Raw genomic sequence first — 25,571 nt, forward strand, 5'->3', positions numbered from 1 at the left:
AGTTACCTCATCGAACGATCATCCAGCATCTACCTCCCATGATGAAGGAATATCAGTGATTACCATGCGAGTGTTACGGAGAAAGGGTCTTACTCTCGCGTAGCCCCGTCTCTTAACCTTATATATATATGTGCCATGTCTTTCACTCCTACATGTATACACACACGCAGCCACACCCCAGCCTGAGACCAGGCACCCATTTACAGATAATTACAGAGGGGAGGATGAACACCTAGGATGGCTATGGGTTCGACTGCCGCGCGTTGGATTCCAACTCTGGCCGCGTGGCATTGCCTGGTTGTGACACGCATTACCGTCCCATCCCACCCTGGGAGGAGGTGCAGCATTGTGCCAGACAGGTGTGCGTTCACGGTAGTGTTCGCTGCCTGTTTTGTTTGTTCGGTGATGCAAGTATCACATGTCAGGATTCCCTCGGGGTCATTACAACACCAACCAGCCACCCACGTTCCTCCTCCCTGTTGCCAGGTAGTCTGTGAGCGACGTTGCTCGCGGCTTCTCTACCAGTTTACGTGTGAAATGTCACGGCTGAAGTGGTCTTCGTTCGCAGAGACCACCAAAAAGAGGAAGGATGACGCCTCGAAAACAGATTAAATACCGTGTGTGAAGGATTGAATCCCATTACCTACTTTAAAATCGACTCTGGGAACCAAATAGATGACAAAACACGGAGACAATAAGCGTCAGAACAAGAAAATGAAGAAAGTATCAGTCGACCATAATGACATACTATATCTGTTGTTATCTAACGAGGCTTATAACTCTTTTTTTTGTCTACCATACCGAGAGACACTACATCATTACATCATTACATCACTACATCATTATTATGAGCTGGAGCTACGAGAGAGAGAGAGAGAGAGAGAGAGAGAGAGAGAGAGAGAGAGAGAGAGAGAGAGAGAGAGAGAGAGGGGTAGCACTTCGTCTACCGGGAGCGAAGATACACAAGACGAGTTGCTTCTGTTTATCGATCTATCATACGTACCATTATGAACCATAGAGGTGGGGACCTTGAACCACAACTTGAGCATAATACTGCACCTCACATGGTATGATCCCGAAATAACTGTGTATTAATATAATCAATCTATAATTCATGCGAACCGAAATATAATCTTGTCGTTTCAATGGTAAATGTCGAGGCAAGTGGTGTGACATTATTCAATACTTCGACACAACGCAATTAAGGCCGATTAATTATCTCGGTCTTCTGTTCGTCGACACTGAATCATCACTTTCAATTAACTAGTAACAATAGAGTTTTAAACCGGAAAAGAATTACATTCGAAAAAAGTTTTCATGTAAACGCTTTATATATATATATATATATATATATATATATATATATATATATATATATATATATATATATATATATATATAATCCTCCCCTCTCATTTTTTTTTTTTTTTTTTTTTTAAATTTTCCAAAAGAAGGAACAGAGAAGGGGGCCATATGAGGATATTCCCTCAAAGGCCCAGTCCTCTGTTCTTAACGCTACCTCGCTAATGCGGGAAATGGCGAATAGTATGAAAAAAAAAAAAAAAAAAAAAAAAAAAAAAAATATATATATATATATATATATATATATATATATATATATATATATATATATATATATATATATATATATAACCGCCATTTCACGCATTAGCGAGGTACCATCAAAGACAGAGGACTGAGCCTTAGATGGAAAAAATCCTCACTTGGCTCCCTTCTCAGGAGGGGAGGATTTCCATTCCACCAGCTCCCTCCCCTTTTAGTCGCCTTCTACGACACGCAGGGAATACGTGGGAAGTATTCTTTCTCTCATATCCCCAGGGATAATATATACAGTATGTATATTGTATTACTCAAACTTGTGCTGCCACTGGCGAGGGTAGAGGCTAAACTCTACCAAAACAACTTGAGTAATGATAACGAGACACCAGAGGTAACATTACGTGACCCTCACACAGATGAAAGGTTAGCTCGTCTGGTCTGCATCGGACGTGGTGAACTTAAACCAGTTATTCTTATCAGGCTACGGCTAATACTAAGGGTATTACTAAGGGTAATATTAATGGTTATACTGTAGGTAATACTAAGGGTATCACTAAGGGTAATATTAATGGTAATACTATAGGTAATACTAAGGGTATTACTAAGGGTAATATTAATGGTAATACTATAGGTAATACTAAGGGTATTACTAAGGGTAATATTAATGGTAATACTGTAGGTAATACTAAGGGTATCACTAAGGGTAATATTAATGGTAATACTATAGGTAAGACTAAGGGTAATAATTATGGTAATACTAAGGCAAGACTAAGGGTATCACTAAGGGTAATATTAATGGTAATACTAAGGCAAGACTAAGGGTATCACTAAGGGTAATATTAATGGTAATACTATAGGTAAGACTAAGGGTAATATTAATGGTAATACTAGAGCATGACTAAGGGTATTACTAAGGGTAATATTGATGGTAATACTATAGGTAATACTAAGGGTATTACTAAGGGTAATATTAATGGTAATACTGTAGGTAAGACTAAGGGTATTACTAAGGGTAATATTAATGGTAATACTGTAGGTAAGACTAAGGGTATTACTAAGGGTAATATTAACGGTAATACTACAGGTAAGATTAAGGGTAAGGATGACTAATCCATGCGAGTCTTACAAGATATACGAGTTCTAGTGAGGATCATTTTGTCGTAGACAAGTGGCATCTTAAGAATATGTTCACTCGTGCCGTACGTGATCTCACTTTGAGTCTATTAGACAGACTTTATGTAATCTTCAGCGGTTTCGATGGACTTTAAGTTGATCTCACCTTAAGTGCATCGAATGAAATTCATGTGATCTCGAGTGTATTTGATAGACTTTGTGTGATTTCACCTTGAGTATATTCGATATGACAATGATATTTCACAGTATCAAATAGACGAGAAAATACTGAATATCATCTAGACACGGGTCTAAACAGACCCGTAACAAGAAACCCCCCCCCAGCGTTTCTAGTCACTAGTACGATATCTGGGATCTTGAAAATGTTTACATTTGCCACATCAAGAAAAACGAGTCTCCCATCTAACCCAGTGTCGGGAACTAGCGTTGTAACACGTAATGTTAGAATCATCTGAATCACTGAGGTCTGATAAGAGACTTACTGTGGTCTTTGCAATCCCTTTTGTGGCGAGGCTCAACACGATGATTGCGGCCGCATGACGAATGGAGGTTAGAAAAAATAAAATCAGTTACTCCACTGATCTGAGGCAGCCCTTGCTCTCTCGAGGGATTTAAAAATGGTTCTTTGCCGTAAATTTAGGATGACTACACGAGAACTGTACCCACTTGGAACCATCAGAGCGAGTAGGAGATCGCAAGATGCCCTCGTTCACAGGGACCCAACAACGACACACAGTGACCAAGTCATCAGACCCATGACGACTGAACTGAGACAAATGATGTAGCGGCACGTTTTCCTACACACCGACCGTCACTCATTCATTCATTCGTCCATTCATTCATTCGTTCGTTCGTTGATCGCTGGTATCTGCACCCAGTCTGCTATGGTCCGGAGTGAAGACATTGGTTTTTCGAAAAGAGAAAAAAGAAAGAAAAGGGAAGGAGAAAGTAAAAGAATGTTCCTAGTGTGATACGTAAATGGCTTCCGTCTCTCGAAATCGTCCATTTCTGACTCGCGGTCTCATTGAGAACTTGGCCAACGTATGAGAAAATCTTACTCATCGCGACAGTCTGGCTCCCATGCGGGATCGTCACCGTCTGAAGGCTATGGTATGAACCCCCGCCACACACACACACACACACGAAAGGTCAACCAGGTCCAGAGTGTGATAATATCTGTAATGGAGGCGTTTGAACAAACTGGTAAAGAAAGAAACCTTTAGTTAACTTTATCTCAACACCGTGGGTTCGAAACAGATGGTCCGGGCTAAGGAAGCGGCACCGTCTCTTTTTCTTCTTTGATTCAACTGTATGTCTTCCTTGCTGATAAGGGTTTCCAGGAGCCTGAGTGAAACATGGTCTACGGAGTATTCACTAATATCAAGGACTTCCAGGAATGTCTTGGCTGGACATTACACCATTCGTTGCGATGGAGAAGTTTTCCAGAGTTGAATTAAAACATGATTATTCCTAAATTCAACAGTATAACCTTCTTCCAATAACTTCGGGTTTGGACTGAATTTTATTGGTAAAAGGTGACCTTCAGATCTAAGTGGGTTCATATGTTCAGAAATAGCTTAAATCGCACCAGTCAACCACTTTTTTTTTTTCTTTAACATCCCAAGGCTGTAAGAAAAAAGAATTTCGGAGGAAAACGTGATGGCGCCTTATTGAACGTAAAATTTCCAGGTTGTAAAAGTTTCTGGACCTTCGACACCTCCCACCTGGGTATGAGATGGAGAAGCTACAGGTTTTCCGAGAAAAGAGAATCTTAACACCCTACTCCACACAGGACCAAGCTAAGTGATACGAAATCCCACATACACAGGTTCCAGGAAAGGACTTGTTGATGAAGCGATGATATGTTACTGGCTTGATTCTCAATATGGAAGATTGAAGAAAAACTATAAACACACAGCGTCAGTTGCGTTCGAATTCCTCTCAGAAAAGTCTGAAAAGACTGCCAAACCGACCGGCATTTTCTTTGAGCGGAAGGGCGAATATTACGTAAAAGATAATCCGTTAAACTTTGTCTGTATTGTCTTCCAAATATTCGTCTCAAATTCACGGGCCGCCGACAGGCATAGACCTGTGTCGGACCAAACAGAGGTCCGACGATCTTAAAACAAAAACAGCTCAGCAAGTCAGAAAGCAGAGAGTCCAAAACTCGAAAAGATTTTACGCTAGATCCTTCTTAGATGACCATGATTCTTTAACGGAGTGTGAAGAATCTTAGTCAGGGAAATGACACAGTGCAGCAGCACCACCTTCTTGTACCACAGCTACACTGAGTCGAGTAGAGTCATCAAACTCCGGAAACCATGTAGGCATGAGCATCATTATCTCCAGAATCCTTACCGGAGGAAAGAGACATATCTAAGTCCAGACATTTGGAACCAAGGGGTCGTAGTGCAGACCCCTACCGCCTCCAGGAAGGTAACTCTGCATCAAATCGTCGGCCTTCATTACATGAAAGATATCTGTGCAAGTTTACTCCTACTGACCGGATCGCTTCGAGGGCAGCCGCTGACAGTGTCATTAAGGTAGACATACGTACGTAGTCCTAGACTTCAACAGGATATCTGCCCTAACAATGCGGAGTCCTTCAAGAAAATGAGACATGTTTGAATAATCTCCTGCTTGGAGGGCGTTTAAGTAAGAATGCGACCTGTCTTCTCCAAAAAAGGAGAAGAGAATGACAAGAAATTTTATACATTAAACGCTGCCCGGATGTGGTGATGTCCACCGTAAACCTGTTCCCTCGAACCGGATTCATTCCATTTCGAAAGAGGTACGGCCAAGCAACCATCACTCCTTATTTCTTTTCTTTATTCACTTGCCAACTGTTTTGCGTACCTGTCCATATTACTACTACTGTTTGATCCTCTGAAAACTGATGACGCAGCCAAAGTCCGACGCCTTTGTTCAAACCATCAGCGTATCCACCGAGGCTATTTAAGCCACCGGTTTTATACATCATTATTCGCAAAGCTCCAGAGGAAACTTTTCAGCAGCGCCTCTCTCCTTAACTCGGCCAAAAGGTCACCGTTTTGACTTGTAACTTTGCCACATCGTTGCACATCCTTGCAAAACTGGACTTCTCCTGTAGGCAGTCCAAATGGCGAAGAGATATACCACCTTGAGGACTAGCAAGGTCATCATCGTTGGTTTCCAGAAAGTTAAAGTCTTGTGCTGGAAGGCAAAGCGAAATCGTTATGGATCACTAATTTATCTGAAGCCAAAGTGATTTCCTAATCTGGAACTATCAATTTGTCTTTTTTTTTTCATTTAACCACTATCAAACTTTTTTTTTTTTTCCTCATTTCATCACTTGCCTTCAAAACAGTTATCTGAGAAACATACAAGACTGTTCGAGTCTGGTGCATTTCTCTTCTTGTCATGAGATAAACGTCGAGGTAAGCGAGTACTATCGCTTTTATCAACTTTAGCCTCGTTAGAAAAAAAAAAAAAATTAAGTTGAAATTAACCTGATAAAATCCTGTGACGGTATAATTAGGCCGACAGACATTACCCTGAATTTGCCATCAAGTCTCCGTGCCTACAGTGAAGGATAAGAACTTCCTCATCCTTTTATATCGGAATATACCAACGAGCATCCTCGAAATGTAAACGCACACACATTTCACTCGTAATATTTTGCGTCCATTCTTTATTGCGGTCGTTCTAAAACTCCGTTGTCTTATTCGCTATTTCTTTTTTACCTCGAATGGTCCAGGATTATCCTTTTCTAGTCTGAATTTTCCTTTATCGTCTTAACGAAGAATTTATGTCCGTAAAAACTAGTCCTTTGGTCGCGTACATCACGTTTTGCCTTCCATATCCGCGATGTGATCTCTTAAAGGTTTGGTCGGGGTTTATTTAGTCCGTTACGCTCAGGTAGAGAGTCAGATGAACTCTCCAAAAACCATGTTAAGTAACAGGTCAACATGCGAAAGGTATGTAACTCTGTCGTATTATCTAAATTCTGAAAAAAGAAAGTATTTAAGTCAACCTCCTAACTTCCACTGAGTAACATCGAAGTCATTCTAAATTCCAATTCTAAAACTCGCGGCTTTTAACACGATGGAGTTTCTTCTCCGTAGTTGCACCTTTAGCCTTAAGGGAGAGTGTTCCCATCGGAGACAGAAGAGAACGTACCTGAAACCTTCCATAAGGTATAGAGACAGCTGCTTCCCTAGCCTGGCCATCCCTGACTGTCTACTCTCTCAGCTTACTGTCTACTCTCTCAGCTTACTGTCTACTCTCTCAGCTTACTGTCTACTCTCTCAGCTTACTGTCTACTCTCTCAGCTTACTGTCTACTCTCTCAGCTTCCTTACGACTTGTCTAAAGAGGAAATATGATGAACACATATGGAATTCCTCAACATGATTTTTTTTTTCTTTTTAGAAGAGCATCAACGAGAGGGAAGGATTTGCAGAAGGATGATGACTAAAAACAAAAAAGTCTTACCCGCTTCGTCTTTCAAAGAGATTGCACAACTTCCATCCTGCATTCCTTGCTTAATTACACACAGCTTATTCATGGTTCTTAATGAGGATGTGAGGATTGTCTGAGACAATGCCTAAAAACTTTTCTAATCAGATTTAGCCAAACAGCTACTCAGTGTGCGGTGAGGAAACTCTGCAACTTTGCCAAAAACCTCAGCTGTTAATTCCTTCTGATATACATAACTTTATGAATAATGCATTGACATGTAATAACCGTCTCACAAAACGTCTCAAATCAACTTCCCTGTATTCGGTAACAGATGAAACTTTCTTCAGCCGTAATAATGATAGTATATTAAAGTCTGTCCTTGCTAACATGTGGACTCTGACATATGTCATTTCTAAAAGCTGGAGGAAAAACATGAAGAACTCAAGGATCGAATATGCCTCAGTTATTACGGTCGTCGTGGCCTGCAAAGGTTCACAGACATTAGTATATTTGAAAGCTCTACTCAACGTATAAAGAAAATCTGGTAGCTTAGAAAAATATCTTTTATTTTCCCCATTACAGAAGTTATGGCTTCTTTTAGAAACCATACGAAACTATGTAAAGTATGTATTGAGATAAGAAACGTAACATCTTACGTAATATCAACCCACTGGGGTCTGACTAAGACCCTTTGTGACCCCTGTAATCTTTTTGCTCCACTCGCTCACAGAATGAGCGTGGGCGACACAATGAATTTACCAGGGATACCGGGACAAATTAATTAAGTGTGTCCCAATCCAAAAGGATCTTGGTGCTCTCTGGATCGATATTAATCCATTGGAGAGAGAGGGAGGCCATAGCCTGTTCTCATCGATGGATTTATGAGGACCCTCTGTAGTCTTCGAAACTGTATGTGAAACAACCTCGTGGTGGTCAACCTCATGCAACATGAGGAGGCATCAACCTCACTTTGAAATATACGGTTCGGGCGGCATCACTGCAAACAGGAGTAAGGTACGAACACCATCAATGTGTCTGTATACAGGACGACGCCTGAAACCTTTGAAACTAAACTGATACATCAACTCCTCGTCAGTCCACGAGGATATAAGGGGTTCTTTATCTCATTCTTTGGTGTTTGATAATGATTCACCTTCACGAGATCTGCCCTTATACTCCAAAAGATCAAACTGCTGTAAAAGGCATTGGTTAAATAGTGCACCCGGAGACCACAGAGCTGCCAAACACCTCCAACAAAATCATTATTTCTCAATGAGTAAACGTTTGTAAGAGGTGCGGCAACCGTGGGAAATCCATTACTTTTTTTTTTATGCTTGTTTGACGCGATTAAGCTTCAAGAGATCTGCCTTTTAACTCAGGGGAGAAAACTGGGTTAAAAGACGTTGCTCAAAGAGCGTGACCGAAGACCTCAGAGATGCCATGCACCTCCAACAAAAAAAAAAGAACATTTCTCAGGGTCGAATTAACGATGAGAGGAAATACACTTTAGTCGTTTAATTGGAACCTGTATAGCCAGTCACACGACCCACTTCAGGTCTCGTGGAGGAGGAGGAAGCTTCACCTGTAGGAATCCCAACCAACATCTTCAGTTAAAGAGATGAGATCACTCTGAATCTCAGGTTAAGGGAGAAAGACCCAACTTACGAAACAAGTCTAAAACCCATCATAAGAGATAACAGTAAATGGTACCTGATGTGTACCAAATAAGAGTCCATACGAAACAGAGATAATCTTCGCTCCTTATCTTTCGGGTCAAAACAGTGGGACAAGAAGACTGTAGTTAGTAACTCAAATCTGTGACGACGCTAGTGAAAGGTGTTTGATGAAGAACCAACTACTGTACACCAACGGTCAAAAACGTCATGAGGATATCGTACTTTCCATCGAATTCGTGCCATTCGTGGATCATCAGTACACCGGTCAGGATATATGTGACCTATCTTGGGACATAGGGGTCTTTGCTCGTGTCCCTCACCGATAACACTCGGACACGAGATGATCATGAGTTCAGCAAAATCCAGTCTGTACACCACCAACATTTTGGGTCCCGTACACTGAAGGCAGCCAAGCCTATTCCCCCCTGGGGTCCCGCACATTGAAGGCAGCCAAGCCTAGTCCCCATGGGATCCCGTACACTGAAGGCAGCCTTGCCTAGCCCAGGTCCCGCGAAGGAAAAAAAAAAAAATCCCATTAGAAACAACCACCATGACTCCCACTGGGGAGGAGACACCCCCAGTGAGAAGTTCCCACTAGCGTATGGTCATCACGCCCGCTGGGACACGGGAACTTCAGCTTCTGGGTCGGTCTATAACTTCCCATACCGTTGACTCAGATTATGAGATCATCTCGACTTAAAAATCCGAGAACTACGCCTCAAACTGTAAAGATTCGGGCGACTTTACGACTAAAACTCTCGATAAGGCACTACATTGGAACAAACCTTAGACGTAACTAAAGGACTCCCTCCAGTAAGACACTCTCAGACTTACTTAAGTACCCCAGCGTGTGTTATCGGTACGCTACTTAGGGCCGAGCACATTAACGTCTCTGGGTCGCCTTTTCGTGACGTGGGAGTACGAGGTATAATCGACAAGGTCTGTCGGCCGATAATACACATAAGAGGAACAAAGTGAACCTCGTGCTAAGGAGCTGCCTAGGGAAACCATCTGTGACGAACAAGTTACTCCACTCTGTTGACGATACTGTTGAATGACAACACCCAAGACAAAATAGAAGCTGTCACAAGGCACAAAAACAATTATTATGATGTATTATAATTCTTAATATTATTACTATTATTATTACTATTATTATCATCATTATCATAGAACTCTAAGGGTTTCTGCACCTTCAAGGCTGCTCGACGCTCAAAGTAGCAGAGACACGATGGATTCCATTAAAGTGTAAAGTTCTTTGACGAGGCAATCGTGAACTGAAGGTGATACAGTCTCGGCAAAGGTCGACTCCTCATTCAAAGTGTAATTTCAAGTTGTCGTAGTCCAGCAACACCATGATACATATATGCTATAAACAGTGCATATAAAGAGGAAGTCGTAATCATGTCAAACAAATTATGATCGTTAGTAAAGTGCCAAACGATGTCAGCTGTGGCTCCACATCAATCATTCCTAAACAAAAAATTAAGTTTTTACGATTTGCCTTGTAAACTATGTAATACAAATATTAAATACCACTCAGACATTAAGAAGGGCTGGAACCCGGGTAGAGACACGCTCCGCACGCTAAATCACGGACAAGCAGACCACAACTCACCAGGGGCGAGGAAGAGAAATGAATGGTGGAACGCGACGCTGCGTCACATCTGGGCTAAGTCATCATAGGTCTGGCCAGGTTACTCTATGGTCTCTAGGGTCCCAGCGACACAACATACGCCCACCACATATGCGTTATGGTGGTTAAAGAATGTAAATCATCAAATATAAACAATACACTCAAGAGTAAAAACTGTGTTTTCATCCCTCGCGATGATCTGCCCGTAAAAGATTTGGTCGGTGTTAGCGGCGACATTATTAAAGCCGTTTTCTGTTAAATCTCGACGTCCGGAGAAATATATTCAAAAAATATCCTGAATGCTTTATTCCATTCAACCATCAGTTCAGCCTCCAACTTCAACACGTAACTGACGAAAGAAAACCAGAAAAAAAAAAAAAACTGTAGGAAGGAGGCCCTCCGACTAGACGACCTTTGCCGTTCGTGCGCCACAAAAACTAGCTCGCTCTCTTACACAGGCCAAAACAACCTTGGTTTCAACACCAACCCACCGTCCGTGGATATTCATCAACGTTAAGTTCGTTTTCTACACTCTATTGGCATTTCAAAATCCTTCTGGGATATTCTTATTTTTGCTAAGTTGAAGTTGGGTCATCTGAATGAGGAATGAATTGTTGTTGGTAAAGGAAAGTACACCGCGAGCGATAGTTTGAATGTCAGAAGTGATGTGCGCGCGCGGGACGGAGACGCAGCAGCCTTGGTTAAGGTGTTGGACTACGATGATAGTAGGCCAGATGTTACAAAGTTACACTAATGACTGTTTTGAATTTCATTCTAAACTTGAGATTCACATGTAATCAGTAAATTGTCCTCAGCAATATATGTCGTTGGCAGCCACTTCCATACTTGGGGCGAGTGTGGGTAACCGCTGCCTCCTCCTCCTACCTTCCCCGCGCGGTCACCTGTTGCTGAGCCGATGATGGTGTCAGTGCCGCTGCAGCTGTGGTTGGGTGTACATCGCTCCGCTAGTCACGTGAGAAACAATACGGTCACTCACGGTGGGTTCTGTAAAACTAACTAGCTTGGGACACTTAAGTTATGTTGTGAGGGAGAACGCTCTCTTGTGTGTTATTTGACGAAGTCGGACGTTTTGTTCAGTGACTTAGTAGTGATATGAGTAAATGTGTAAGCTGTGACGAGTCAACGATACCTGTGAAAAATATAACAGCAAAATGAGTGCCATGTTTATAGTGACATGGCACAATTCCACGTATCAAGACATCTTGTTTGTTTACTTACACGTACACACACACACACACAAAATATATATATATATATATATATATATATATATATATATATATATATATATATATATATATATATATATATGAGTTATGAACACATGAATGCAATTATTTTTTCTAACAAAAGTAAAATAATACACGGTTTTATGAACATTTGCGAGCTATAAGAACACCTGAACTAAGTGTTGGAAGAAATGATGGATATGCCTAGGTATGCACGTGGTATCGTCCAACTTGGTAAACATACGAACAAGTGGTTACGATTTATAGACTAGTTAATGATATGTATTGATTCAAAGAGCTAATGATACTTAATGCCAAATAATGGGACTATAAATAAGGAGTAAGCAGGAAGCCAAGATAGAGAGACCCGCATGTGACATTCAGTATCGAACATCAACAAGAAGTTTCCTTGTGAAAGGTCAGAGGTTCAAGGAGTAAGTGGGGCAGGATGGGGGAAATGAGCAGTTGTGAACTGGAGGTTGTGAAATCAAAAAGATGTAAAGTGGTGCTCAAGTGGTGAGTGTACAACGAAAGGTGTGGGGGTGAAGAAAAGGAAGTGGAGGAGTGAAGTGGCCTCAGGTAGTGGGGCGAAAAGATATTTCGTTACCAAACTATATTCATCTGGACGCATGATATTCTTCCCGCGTGCTCCTGGTAATTGTAATTACAAAGTTATAAGCAGAGAACTGGCTGCATGAAGACTGTATTACAACGTATCAACGTGTAGTTAACTTCCCTCCCCTTTGCCTGCAAATATGTGCTAATGTTCGTGTCACTCATACTGCGGTTGAGATGTATGCATACATCAGTATAGGCAGTCTCTAGTTATACGAAGAATGCATTGCAAAGAGTCCCCATCCACCTTACATGGTGTTTCTTAATATTTATTGCCTCATTTGATGAAATCTTTTGAAACTGTAGTTGTACAATGTCTGTAATTACTTTCATTCGAGTATGATGATAAACTTTACGACCTACACCAGTAAAGCATTCCGTGTTGTTTTAGTTCAAAACGAATTGTTGAATAACGAACTTTGGCAGTGGGTATCCGTCCTGTGAGCAGGCCAACGGTGCACGTGTGGAGGATCAGGGCAGCCTAGCTAAAAGGAAAAATATTTTCCCTCAGGTTTTGGTAATGTGGCGTTAGGCTGCAAGGGTGTCTGGGATAAGATAATTCAAAAGAGTTTGTTTTACATAGCCGACGTGTAGCTAAAGTTAATCTATATTTTACGTTTGTTTATATATCCACGTCGCAAATCTTCGTAAATCTGGTATCTAATGCGAAATGGAATTAAGAAAAACGATATTATGGGAAATTTAAATTTCCGGAGAAGTGGTAATGACAGATAACTAAAAATAGAATGTTTCAACTGGTTTATCTATAATTAGTTTAATAAGAATTTCACCCTTGACTCAAGTCCACAATCTTATAAGGATCAGTTACGCAGAGCCAGATGATTGAACACCGTCAAGTCTCGAATTAGGAATTGTAATTGTAATATTAGATCAAGTTATCGCATTCAGGCAAACTTATGTATAAGCGGTTGATTTGACAAAGACGGCAAGATTTCCTCGCATTTCCTGGCTACACTTGTACCTACTTGTTTACCTAGGTATTCAGGGCCAGCAGGTAAACAGAGGACCCGGTTTTAAAGGGGTAGTAACATTTGTTTTTGATTAAAGCTACTAGTTTTTTTCCAGAGCAGTGCGGCCTTAGTTCATTTCATCGTACATCTGGCACCACTGTTACTACTCAGTCATTCTCATTCGCGGGGCGTGTGAACAACGCCTTCTTGTTATACTTTGCATGTTGACGTACGGTATAGATTTGGTTTGATTACTTTCAATTACTGATACCCATTGACTCCAAGAACATCCAGACATATAAAACCTAACGTGAAATCATTATTTCAGATCATAAAGGAAAACGAGGAAGATAGCTGGTGTATCATAGTAACTTCTGAATATTAATTGATACTATTTACTTGATATTAGAGTTGATGTACAGCTCTATATAGTCTGAAAAAGCTTCTAGAGCGAAAAAAAAAATCCAATTGTGGTAATAGATAAGTTGGTCGAACTATTGTGACGGTAAAGAGCCTAGCACTGTGGAGAGAGTTTGGGGGAGGCACAAAAATCCACCACCTTCAGCGTCATCATGACCTTGACGTAACCCGCACGCACTGTCCTGCTCCCCTGGCAGGCCAGCTGCCGCCATGACAAGGCAGAAGACAGCTTTACGAATCACTCGTGTCCGTCTGCACACAACCACACTCCCCATGAATCGTTATCAAAGTTCCTGCTAATGTGGACTGATGCAGACACGGTTGGGTGGTTGGCGACTTGTGTGTGCTTTAGGCCTACAACAGCTGCTAGGGTCCGGTGACACTGTCTCGAGATTGTCAGGCTACACCGAAGAACCGAGATCTTCAACATCCTCTTCAGGTTAAGGAATATTGTGCATGTGGCCCTTTCTTCCAGACGAAACAGTGGCCGTCTTTTTTTATTCTATGCGTGTTTGCAAGTTGATGTCGTCAAAATCTGGTATACCAATTTGGTTTCTAGGCGGACGAAGGTGTGATTATTTTGTAACAATTCATTTCCGGCCGCTTGGCTTGGCAGTGTAGAACCAATGCGTAGTTGCTCTTAGACACCGGATGTCATTGTCCATCAACGGTAAAACATTTATTGACAGTATCATCATGCTTCCTACTCTTGTCACGTAATTTCACTCATTTGTCATATTGAAACAATATTTGGTTAATGGAATATTCAGGAGGATATTCAAAGTGAGGTGATGTTTCGTGCAAATAATGTTTTTCCTCCTAATGCATGCAGTATACATATATTTTTTTTTTCTACTTTCAAACTTATTCGAGACGTGACATATGTACGTTAAGACGCGCCTCTCAAGGACCTAACCTTTCAGAAGTGAATTTGGTTCTGGAATATTCAAGGTGCATGTTACAGACGACAGTTAGCGGGTTTCACCTCTGACTGACTGCAGTGAGAACACTCCCCCTTCTCCTCTTCCTCCCCCTACCTACCAACCGCCTCATACTCCCTCCCTCCCTCCCTAACCACCCACTGAGGGAGGATCGTCATGGGGCTGCAGCAGGTGACATTTAGAGACAGCTGCGTTGTAATACAACTCGTATACAAACTTACTTTAGATCGTGATTATTTCCATCGGGATTGTGGATGCCACAATATTGTTGGACTCGTTTTCTTCGCGACTGTTACAGACAAGGGGGTTGGTGCAACGAGGTTATGAAGAGAATGTTGAACACGTCCGAGAAGGGTTTGGATCGTGACGACAACCGTGGTTATCAGATGCTAAGTTGAGGTTGATATGTATTACACACATACTCATTATAATGAAAAAAAAACCCGTATATATTAAGGGAAGGGGAGAAAGAATTCTACCATCTTATTCCTTGTGTGTCGTAGAAGGCGACTGGAGAGGGCGGGAGCGAGAAAGGGGTGTGGGGGTGGGAGGTGTGGAAACCCTTCCCTTCTTATATTTCACTTTCAAAAAGACGGAACAGGAGCCCAGCAGGGAGTGCTCATCCTCCTCGAAGGCTCAGGCTGGGGTGTCTAAATGTGTGTGGATGTAACCAAGATGAGAATAGATAGGTAGTATATTTCAGGAAAGAAACTCGGAGAAAATGGCTCCGAGTGAAACGAAGGTCAAGGGTAAAGGGGATGTATGGTGTGCATATGTCTTGAGGAGTAAAGTTAGGGCTTGTGGGAGGACAAGAGCTAAGCAGTTGTTGAAACGTGTGAATGTAAGACTATGAATTATAAAACGATGTGGATAAAAATGAAATAGGATGGCGAGACGGGTCATATGAAGAAAGATCACAAAAGATTTTTTTGCGAGCAACAGAGTTAATGTGTCAGCAATTTTGATGCAAGACATCCGGTATTAGCGACGAGTGATTTGAATGCGGAGGCGAGTGATGTGGCAGGTGAGGGGTGATGTGGCAGTTGAGGGTATAATTAAATGCGGGGTATAGGGTATTCAGTATTTTAAATGGAAATGGAGAACATTTTGTGGAATTGTGTGTTGAGAAAGGACTGGTGATGGAGAATATCGAATTAAGAAGAGAGACTTACATAAGTATACATATGCGAGTAGGAAGGATAGCGTGCATTATTGGGTTGTAATTACAAAAGCGTTCTATTAGGAACTTGTAAGGGTTTCCTTTTGCAGTAAAACAAACACCTGTGAACAAAAAGAAAAAGTCAAAACTTCACGGAAATAAGGACAGAGATCGTCCAAGTTGGAAACGAGAGAAAAAATAATAGTGTTAAATACAGCACAATAGATCTTCCAACACTTCAGTTTATAACATACTAATGGACTGCAACGAAATTTGGGACAAACTGATCAAATGTTGGGAAAAAGGCAGAAAAAAATTCATGGAGTTGAGGAAAACAGTGACGTCAGAACGGATTCTAATTTGTGTAAATTAAAATGCCTTAAATATCTATGAGAAGGAGCATCGTTCTGCACACGCAAGCATTTTAAGTTTCAAAAATAATGAAAATTGACCCGGCCTTATATATATATATATATATATATATATATATATATATATATATATATATATATATATAATCACCACACTCAGTAGTGAGAATGTTTGCTGGAGACTGGGCTGTGTTTCGTCATATGACGCTAATACACCTTCGCCAAACGTGACATCTCACTCGCCACAAGCAGGCACAGTCCAGTAATGTATATCCGTTTTCTTATGTAGTCACCGCCTCCAGTCGCGGGCTCAAGTAGAAAATGTACATAGCTCATACGAACAATTCTATCACAGGTGCTCGAGGTTAAACAGGACTCCACATTCCTTTGCAGAACACAGTTTGTAATAATACTAGAGGGAGTGTTTCTCCCCAGTCAATAAATTGATAACAAGAGACTTAATGCTGAGATGAAGCACTGTTATGTTGGCCACTTGTGACACTATATATTTGTGTAGGCTAATACGTGTGCCTAACTGTTCTTTAGTCTGACGAATATATATATATATATATATATATATATATATATATATATATATATATATATATATATATATATATATATATATATATCCTATCGCACCTTTAAGAAGGGATACTTAATACATTACCAGTCACATCCTAAGGGGCCACGTTAGACGACTGCTTCATATCTCAAACTTGTAGTGCAGAGAGCTGCCACACAGTATACATTTAATCAAAAGCATCGAACACATCCCTCAAGATGCGACTGGTAGTGTGTACATAACATCCCTTGTAAGGGTTTGGGATAAGTTTTATGGTTATTAAATTTGTTAAGGAAGAAACTTACAATTCGATATATAGTGACGAAAGTGCTTATATAATCTTCCTTCCGGCACAAAGTCCTCTCGTGTTCATCATACAGACTATGGGAATACATCCTCCATTATGAATGCAAATTGTGTTCTGGAAAGGGAAGTGCGAGAGTCGTTATTTCTAACATTAGCTGTGGGTTAAGGGCATTTTAGATGCGATAAGTTGATCATTGACCTGTTATGTGACAGGTACTTACAGACATGACTTAAAGCTGACAGGTCAGGTTAGATAGGGTCTTCCAGGTTATGACCTGATTTGTGACAGACACTTACAGACGTGGCCTATAGTTGACAGGTCGTCAGACAGGGTTTTCCAGGTTACTTCGGACCACCTCTGTGGTGGTTTAGTAAACCCGTCTTCTCGTTACTTTGAAGACTTCATGTAATACACGAAAAATATTGCAGAATATTTTTATCTCTGATCTTGTGGATTTTGGTGTACTTGTGATACACAGAAGTGTGTGCGTGCATGCAGGTGAAGAATCTATTTTAGGAAAGGTATTCCATGCCGATTTTCATTTCCCAATTCTTCTTAAAGAAACTGTTCAACTCTCTTCACAGGTTTTTGTAGCTGCTTATTTGTATAATTCTATGAGGTAGTTCTGCACTCATTGGGCTCTGTTTCTGGAACCTTATGCTATTACGCAGATCATTTTAATATTCTGTATTCCCTTTAGTATCGAAAATTTCTTCACATGTATCTCATTCATCGGTTATTCTTGATCCTATACAAGTACTTTTTTTTTTTTTTTTTTTTTTACATATTTCATAAAGTGTCTTGCTTGACATCTGGCTATGACTAATGGCCGATTTTCCTTTGCATATTTCAAAGACCTCGTCAAAGTGGCTGAGAGAGATATAGGCCGTAATCAAACCACCCCCTTACTTGCCTTTCCTCTATAGTGGATAAAGTTATGGCGTCTACCTTTTCACAGTAACTCTTCTCACTCAATTCTAGTACCATCTGTGTTGCCATTCTCTGGACTTTTTCTATTAGTTATTTGTGCATCTCTAAGTTCGGTGACCTTTCCCCTAAAACCGTCGAGTTACATAGATGATGGATATATCCTTTATAGAAAGCCATCCTTTCCCTTCTCATCGTCTTTTCCAGGTTTTGACCTGATGCTGAATGTGAACAGTTGGCTGATCGTTTTCTTTACTCATGTACCTGAATGCGTTGCTCATATTTGCCAACAGTATGATTGCTCTGCTTACAACTCTCCTCAGGTGGGGTTCACACACAGCTTCCTGCAGCTTATTTCCCACTAGATTATATTTGTATAGGCACCTTCTTCCATTGTGTCCCGTCCTCGCTAACTTGCACTTGCTGGGATTGAATTTCGTCCAAATGTATCAGGAGTTTGTCCAGGTCTTCCTGTGAATTGATGCAATACTCGCCCTCGTTTACTTCCCCTCCTGACCTTGGCATCATCCGCAAATATATTCAGGCAGTGAGCCCAGTCGTTGAGGCAAGTCATTTACATATATCAAGTGTAATCGATCCAGGACTGAACCCTGTGTCGCACCACAGGTGTGTGTGTGTGTGTGTGTGTGTACATACGTAAATATATGCACCCCCCACACACACACACACACACAAGGAGCCAAAAACAACTGATCAAGGGATGGATATGGAAATGTAATACCACAGAGAATATGGAACAGTGTTACACGAGGTTTCGTGAGGTGTGTAATAATGTTATCAGAAGTCTGGCGCTACTAGCAGGGTATGAAGACAGGATGTCAGAGAAGGGAAGCGCATAATGAACACATGTCAAAAAAAAGGTAAACGTCAAAAATTGAAGACATACTTTAGAGGAGATATATTACAACATCTATTTTGCTTTCTCCAGATGAAGCAGATATCGGGAAATATACATTTGTGGGTTCAAGAAGGAACACACACAGATTTCCAACGAAGCAAAAAAAAAAAAAAAAAAAATATGTGTACTAAAAGAATGATAATGTGAAACTATGTCATGAGTATATAATGATCGAGTTACCCGTTCAATATCAAATGATATGACCCGAAATTCTCCCGAGGGAATGGTTACAGAACGAGACGAGGGAATTTTTGAGCTAAATGTGTTGCTAAATGTGTCCACACTGAAGAACACATCACAGACAAGGTCAAAACAAGGGAGACCATAGAAAGCAACGAGATTTGCCGCAAACAGGAAGTAAGGCTGGTGAAGGTTCTTGATCCATATAAAGCGTCTGGCCCTGATGAAATCCCGTACTATTTGCTTAATAAGAGTGCAAAAACCACCGAGCGAAGGGTCACACCCGAGATGTTGTTTAGGAACTCGTGGGTAGAGGGAACAATGCCAAGGGAGTGCCACAAGAAGAAAGTATTGACGATGTTGTGGCTGTTTATAAACAGACGACAGGGAGGATACACTGAACTACAGACTGAGTATTACTGACAAATCTCGATCAAGAAAATGATAAGAAATACAGGAAGCAAATGGTTGAAGACTCACAGATAAGGGTAGTACTGACAAGGCAGCGTGGGTTTTGAAAAAAAGGGGTCATGTCCAACCTATAAACTCTATCAATACAGATGAATAATAAAGGATAAACGGACAGGTGGACTATGTTCTTGGACCACCCGAAGGCATTTGAGACTGGCCTCTATAAGAGGATGGCTTTCAGACTGAAGTGGTGGGTGCTGTTCCGCAGGGTTTAGTCTTGGGGCCGCCTTTTTTTTTCCTCTCTCTGCCTAGTGAGAATGACTGGCGAGAAGGACTTGAATCATATCTAAATATATCCGAGGATTATATTAAACATAACGAGAGTTCAGGATTGCAGCTACTTGCAAAGACACGTCGATCAACTCCACATTTGGTCCGGTATGTGACTAATGAGATCCACGCTTACCCGTGTACAGTGTGGCGAGATATTACAAGGAATCTACAATGTGTGAAAGCGACTTGGGGATTACACAGTCCCCTGTCCCAGTGTGTCCCTAAAAACATCACAGTAGTACAAGAACAAAGGAGGCGAATAATATACTGATCAGTCAGACTAACCTTGAATTACATGTTGAACATTATGAAAGCAGTTATTTGGCTCTGAACACATGTCCCCAGTTTGGTCATGCCATCTGAAAGAAACGTACACTTGCTCGAGACGGACCAGTGGGAGGGGACACAGACTACGAGCCTGAACGGAGGAAGCTCGGCTACACAGGGTGAGGGTGTAGTGGCATAGTATGGACTCACCTATGTCAGAGGAGAGAGAGAGAGAGAGAGAGAGAGAGAGAGAGAGAGAGAGAGAGAGAGAGAGAGAGAGAGAACGACTTAGATGCAATTTTCACGTTTCTTAACAGATTCGATGGGTCAATAGTGACCAGTTCACTGAAATAGTCAAGATTCGATGAGCCGGAGGCTACAGAAAGAGTCGAAGCGAGAAACGACTGGGTAAAAGATGTACAAAGAGGTTTCAGTAGTAATGAAGAGATGGAATGATGGAACAAGTTACGAGAAGAAACACCGGAGGCAGAGAACGATGACGAGTACAAAAAACAAATTAACGCAAAAGAATTATCATCATACGGTAATTCTACACGTGTACAATTACTTTTCATGGAGAGTTTTTGGAGTTATATATATATATATATATATATATATATATATATATATATATATATATATATATATATATATATATATATATATATATATGAAATCGATTGAACCAGGGCATGTAAAGCGTCTGGGGTAAACCATGGAAAGTTTTGTGGGGCCTAGATGTGGAAAGGGAACTGTGGTTTCGGTGCATGATACATGACAGCTAGAGACTTTTCCTAGCGCTACCTCGCGCGCGTGCGGGGGGGGGGGGGGGAGGTGGGTGCCATTTCGCGTGTGGCGGGGTGGCGACGGGAATGGCTGAGGGCAGCAAGTATGAATATGTACATATGTATATATGTATTTGTCTGAGTATGTATATGTATGTATACACTGAAATGTATAGGTATGTATATTTGCCTGCGTGGGCGTTTATGTATATACATCTGTATGTGGGTGGGTTGGGCTATTCTTTCGTCTGTTTCCTTGCGCTACCTCGCAAACGCGGGAGACAGCGTTGGGGAGTTCCCCTTCACCACGGGAGAAATGTTGCTACACCACGACCGTGGGAAGCCAAGTTGGATTCGCAATCGTTTCGTTTCTTTAAGAACCTGATCCTTCACTCCGCGTGTGGAGTATCAGTGACATCCATGATATGAGCTTCGATGTGGTGTGTTTAACGTTACGATAGAGATCAAAACTGTATAGATTTCTGGATGGTTGACGGCGTCACAGTGTAGTAAAAAAAAAAAAAAAAAACGAAATGAAAAGCTGTGAATCAACGTTCAGGGAGAGTGTAAGGCGAGTGGCTACACTGCGCATCCCATACAGTGTGTCAAGGTCGAGGAGGATGGGCCCACCCTGCGGCCTTCAAAGGGAGTTGGCAGGGTTCGCAATATGTTATGATGCTCACCTCCAAGTGCAGGGCAACGTCCTGTGTGATGTTACGTTTAACTACACCGGGTAGAAAGCTGTAACCTGTCCAAGGCATTTACCTGAAATAATTAGCTGTTCTGTCGTATTCGAAAGTCAAAGGTATATTCTCGATTAAACTCCTCAAAGCGTTGTCATTAGGAAAAATACGTACGCAAACCCTTGGAATAACATATTCGAAAACTAGTCAGCTCCTATTGGTTATAAGGAAGACATTACAAAAATATCTCAAGCTTAACGAAAGGAGAAAATACCATTAAATCTAATGCCTAAAGTAACCAAGACGAGCTCGGTGTAGCATCTGTGTAAAGCCATCAGGAAGACCACACATACACACGCACCTCTTACGATTGCCAGGCGATCATCTTCTATTTCAGCAGTTCCTGGCGTCATAGAATATGGATAAAAAAAAAAAAAAAATCGCTAAAGCTTCTATCGTAATACGCTCTTGTGCCGTGAGCGTTCCTCACTCTGTTAATGTACACCGCCGTTACCAGGTCGGGAGTAATAAGAGACGCAGGAAAGGTAGACGCTAGTCTTTCACGGCGTATATATAAAGTCGTCCCTTAATTCCTAGCTAGAGCGGCTGGAGAAGGCGACGGAACGAAAGACCAAAAGCGACTTGACGCGGTGAAAACACATCCTTGTAAGGCAAAAGGACGGTCAGGAACCATTCCTCTTTTTAAAGACAATGAAGACAAATGTAAAATAGGCGACAAAACACCACCAGCATTTCACGTTAAGTACTAACCTTTAAATGCTGCGGGAACTGCGAGGGGGAGGGAGCAAAAACAGCCCCGTAGAACAAGGTAATCCAGGGTTGGTGGTGCCGCTGCTGCTGCTGCTGCCAGGCGGAAGGGACGAGGGCGCAAGCCATGAAGGCAGCCGCTGTTCCGTGCTGCTCGCTCGCCCGCCAGTTCCAACCCCGCCCTTAACAGGAAGAAGGTAGACGCGGTTACCACACTGCTGGCAGTCGCTGGTTTCAGCAGACTTGGAAAAATGACCTTAACGGATAAGGTTGCTTGGCCTTAAAAGACCTACCGTCTCAGCTTAGCTATTATGGCCGTCAAACATCAACTTGGTAACTTAAAAAGGGAAAAATCGTGAACACCGTCAAAGACATTCAAGATAAGAATAATTTTGAGACCATCCACACACACACACACACACACACACACACACACACACACTCGCTGAATGTACGACTCGTGAACCAATTCTTAAGAAATATATCAACAATTAAACTATTAACTTTATGATATGATCGAATATCATATAAAAAGGAAACGTTACTTCCGAAGCGTCGTTTTATCAGCGGCAAAACAGAAAAGACAAAGAAAACGGAAACATTGCCAACAATACAGCAAGGCTTTAAATTAAGATATGTTCAAGGGTAATCTCAAGGTATTCTCACTAGCTTAACTTCAGTGAATATATAAATCTGGTGAAGAAAATAGTCTTAGAATGTTTGCAGTTTACTCTCTATAAGAACTTAACAATTTCACAGTGTTTCGAGTGATTACAAAAACACATTGTGAAAATGTAAATTGTGAAAAGATTTACAGGAGCAGACGTAAATGTACGTCTTCATTCATTTGGTATTTTGAGACAATGAATCTGTATTATGAAGACGACTTATCGTTCCTACACATCAATCTCTTTCTCTAGTGAGCTGTAACGTATTTCTGGAGGGAAAAAAGATGCGTCTAGACCTCGTAGGAGTTTTACCGAGACGTGTGATAACCGCTTTTATCCTGAACCTTGCAATTTACTTGGTGTGAACATCGTCATACGAGAGGGAGACGTGTATTTATGACATCGTACAACAGGCGAACACCGTCAGAGACGAGGGAGTGAGGGCACATAGAGCAACTTACTGTATGTATTATACAAACGCGAAAAAAAAACGACGGGTAGAAAATATTTATGACCAAGTGGAAAATTTATAATTAACTTTATTTTGCCTGCTCGTATATTGGGATGGGGAGACTTTCGTGTCATCATAAATAGATTAAAATGGTTACAGAAATAAATGAGCACTGCTGGGAAATATGGGAGAAGGACGCAAGAGTAACTGGTATACGTATATAAGACACAAACAGCGAGATATAGCGACGAAAACAGTCTAGCATGAACGGTAAATTGGTGAAGGCATCAAGTCGGTCAGTATTGGTGGGCAACAACATAGACAATCAAGTCGACTCGGGGTTCAGTCTTCAAGATATCATCAGTGTTGTACCTCAGTGTCCACACAACGATGAACGAGTCAGGGTGTTGTTGTACACTGTGCTATACAGACTGCTGACCTCCATCTTTCCTGGCGTTTAGGGTCACATATCAAATGTTTTCACTGAGGATAAACACCAGTCGAGCACTGGGTCTATTCCAAGTTGTTTGAGGGAGATGAAGAGATGAGTAACAGTGTTACGTGTGGGCAGGGGAGAAATCCAAATGGATGACTGAAGGTGAAAATCCTATACATCTAATATATAACTAGAGGCATAAATAATGAACATAAGTTAGTAAGTAAGTAATGAACATAATGCGAAGTTTGTGTCAAGGCTGTTCATAAAGAATTTACAGTGGCGTTGCTTTCAATGACTCATCGTTGACTCATTCCCTATATCAATAGTCCTCTTTAAGAAGAATGACTTTACCATGACTTGGAGTGAAAAGACCCGTCAATTTAACTCTCAATAGCTGCTTAGATTGAGAGATTTCTTCGTTTTGATTTCGAAGCACCTACGGGCAAGGTCCACTTTATTCAAAAGTCCCTCTCACAATATCATCCGACTCCCAGCTCTGTATATCGTACGTTACTCCATCTATATCCTTAGTTCGCTCCCATTCACGAATCGAGAACACGGGATGTACAAAACAACACACACACACACACACACACACACACACACACACACACACACACTGTCCTTACCCTTCTGAGTTTCACGCCACCCGTGTGCAGACGGGCCGAGTTGAGGACTGTATAAGGAAGGTTTTAGACAAAGTTAATGTACTTTGATAATCTTTCTAAAGGAAGCCCAAATCTATGATGTGGTGTAAAACTAACTAGTCTTTCGATATCTTTTATAGGAATCCAAAATGTATAATTCTAAGAGATGGTAAAAGTTTTACCAAGTCTTTAGATGTATTTCAAAAGCCAAAATATATAGTTTTATATAAACAGTTTTAAGTCTTAAGATATATTTAAGGGGAATCTAATATATATATATATATATATATATATATATATATATATATATATATATATATTATCCCTGGGGATAGGGGAGAAAGAATACTTCCCACGTATTCCCTGCGTGTCGTAGAAGGCGACTAAAAGGGGAGGGAGCGGGGGGCTGGAAATCCTCCCCTCTCGTTTTTTTTTTAGTTTTCCAAAAGAAGGAACAGAGAATTGGGCCAGGTGAGGGTATTCCCTCAAGGCCCAGTCCTCTGTTCTTAACGCTACCTCGCTAATGCGGGAAATGGCGAATAGTTTGAAAGAAAGAAAGATATATATTATATATATATATATATATATATATATATATATATATATATATATATATATATATATATATATATATATATATATGTGTGTGTGTGTGTGTGTGTGTGTGTGTGTGTGTGTGTGTGTGAATTGTTTAAAGTTTTTAATATTTCTTATGATAAAAGGAGCAACTTCCACCTTTCATCAAATTTCACAAGTCAGATCAAATCAAACTAATAAAATCGTAAATCTAAACTGATCCTTTGTCTCTCTCGTTCTGCAGGATCCCCGGAGCCGCAATGCATGAGACGGAACACTTCCTGAAAGCCGCCTTGCAGGTCAGTCTGTCCCTGGATGGTTTCCTAGTGAGCGGGTGTCTGGATGGGAGAGGGTGGGTGGATGGATGGGGGAGGGGGTGGCTGAAGGATGGAATAGGGGGTGGAGGGTGCATAGATAGGAAAGGGTATGGATGGGAGAGGGAGGGTAATGGATGGGAGAGAGTGAGTGGATGG

The 25,571-nt window shown here is 41.2% G+C and overlaps 1 protein-coding gene and 1 long non-coding RNA gene across 10 annotated transcripts in view; one reads left to right on the forward strand and one right to left on the reverse strand.

Annotated features, from left to right (window-relative positions):
• LOC139756063 (uncharacterized) overlaps positions 1-25,571 on the forward strand; it is a 79,087-nt gene that overhangs the window by 26,043 nt on the left and 27,473 nt on the right. For 2 of the 7 annotated variants that reach the window (XM_071675068.1, XM_071675069.1), the window contains exon 2: positions 25,343-25,397. In XM_071675068.1, the coding sequence (XP_071531169.1) occupies positions 25,359-25,397 (39 nt within the window). In that variant the 5' untranslated portion in view covers positions 25,343-25,358. Of the gene's footprint in view, positions 1-11,284; positions 11,444-12,326; positions 12,350-13,487; positions 13,511-13,996; positions 14,141-25,342; positions 25,398-25,571 lie in introns of those variants that run through there. The other 5 variants (XM_071675067.1, XM_071675066.1, XM_071675071.1 and 2 more) reach the window with 5 other exon arrangements.
• Positions 5,527-25,571, reverse strand: part of LOC139756065 (uncharacterized) — a 56,857-nt gene continuing 36,812 nt past the window's right edge. The window contains exons 3-4 of one of the 3 annotated variants that reach the window (XR_011714253.1): positions 22,321-22,499; positions 5,527-5,886 (exon numbers count right to left, since the gene is read on the reverse strand). This is a non-coding gene — a long non-coding RNA (uncharacterized lncRNA). Of the gene's footprint in view, positions 5,887-11,278; positions 11,411-11,457; positions 11,596-22,320; positions 22,500-25,571 lie in introns of those variants that run through there. The other 2 variants (XR_011714251.1, XR_011714252.1) reach the window with 2 other exon arrangements.

The sequence above is a fragment of the Panulirus ornatus genome, chromosome 20 (genome assembly GCF_036320965.1).
Source record: "Panulirus ornatus isolate Po-2019 chromosome 20, ASM3632096v1, whole genome shotgun sequence".
NCBI classification, from domain to species: domain Eukaryota; kingdom Metazoa; phylum Arthropoda; class Malacostraca; order Decapoda; family Palinuridae; genus Panulirus; species Panulirus ornatus.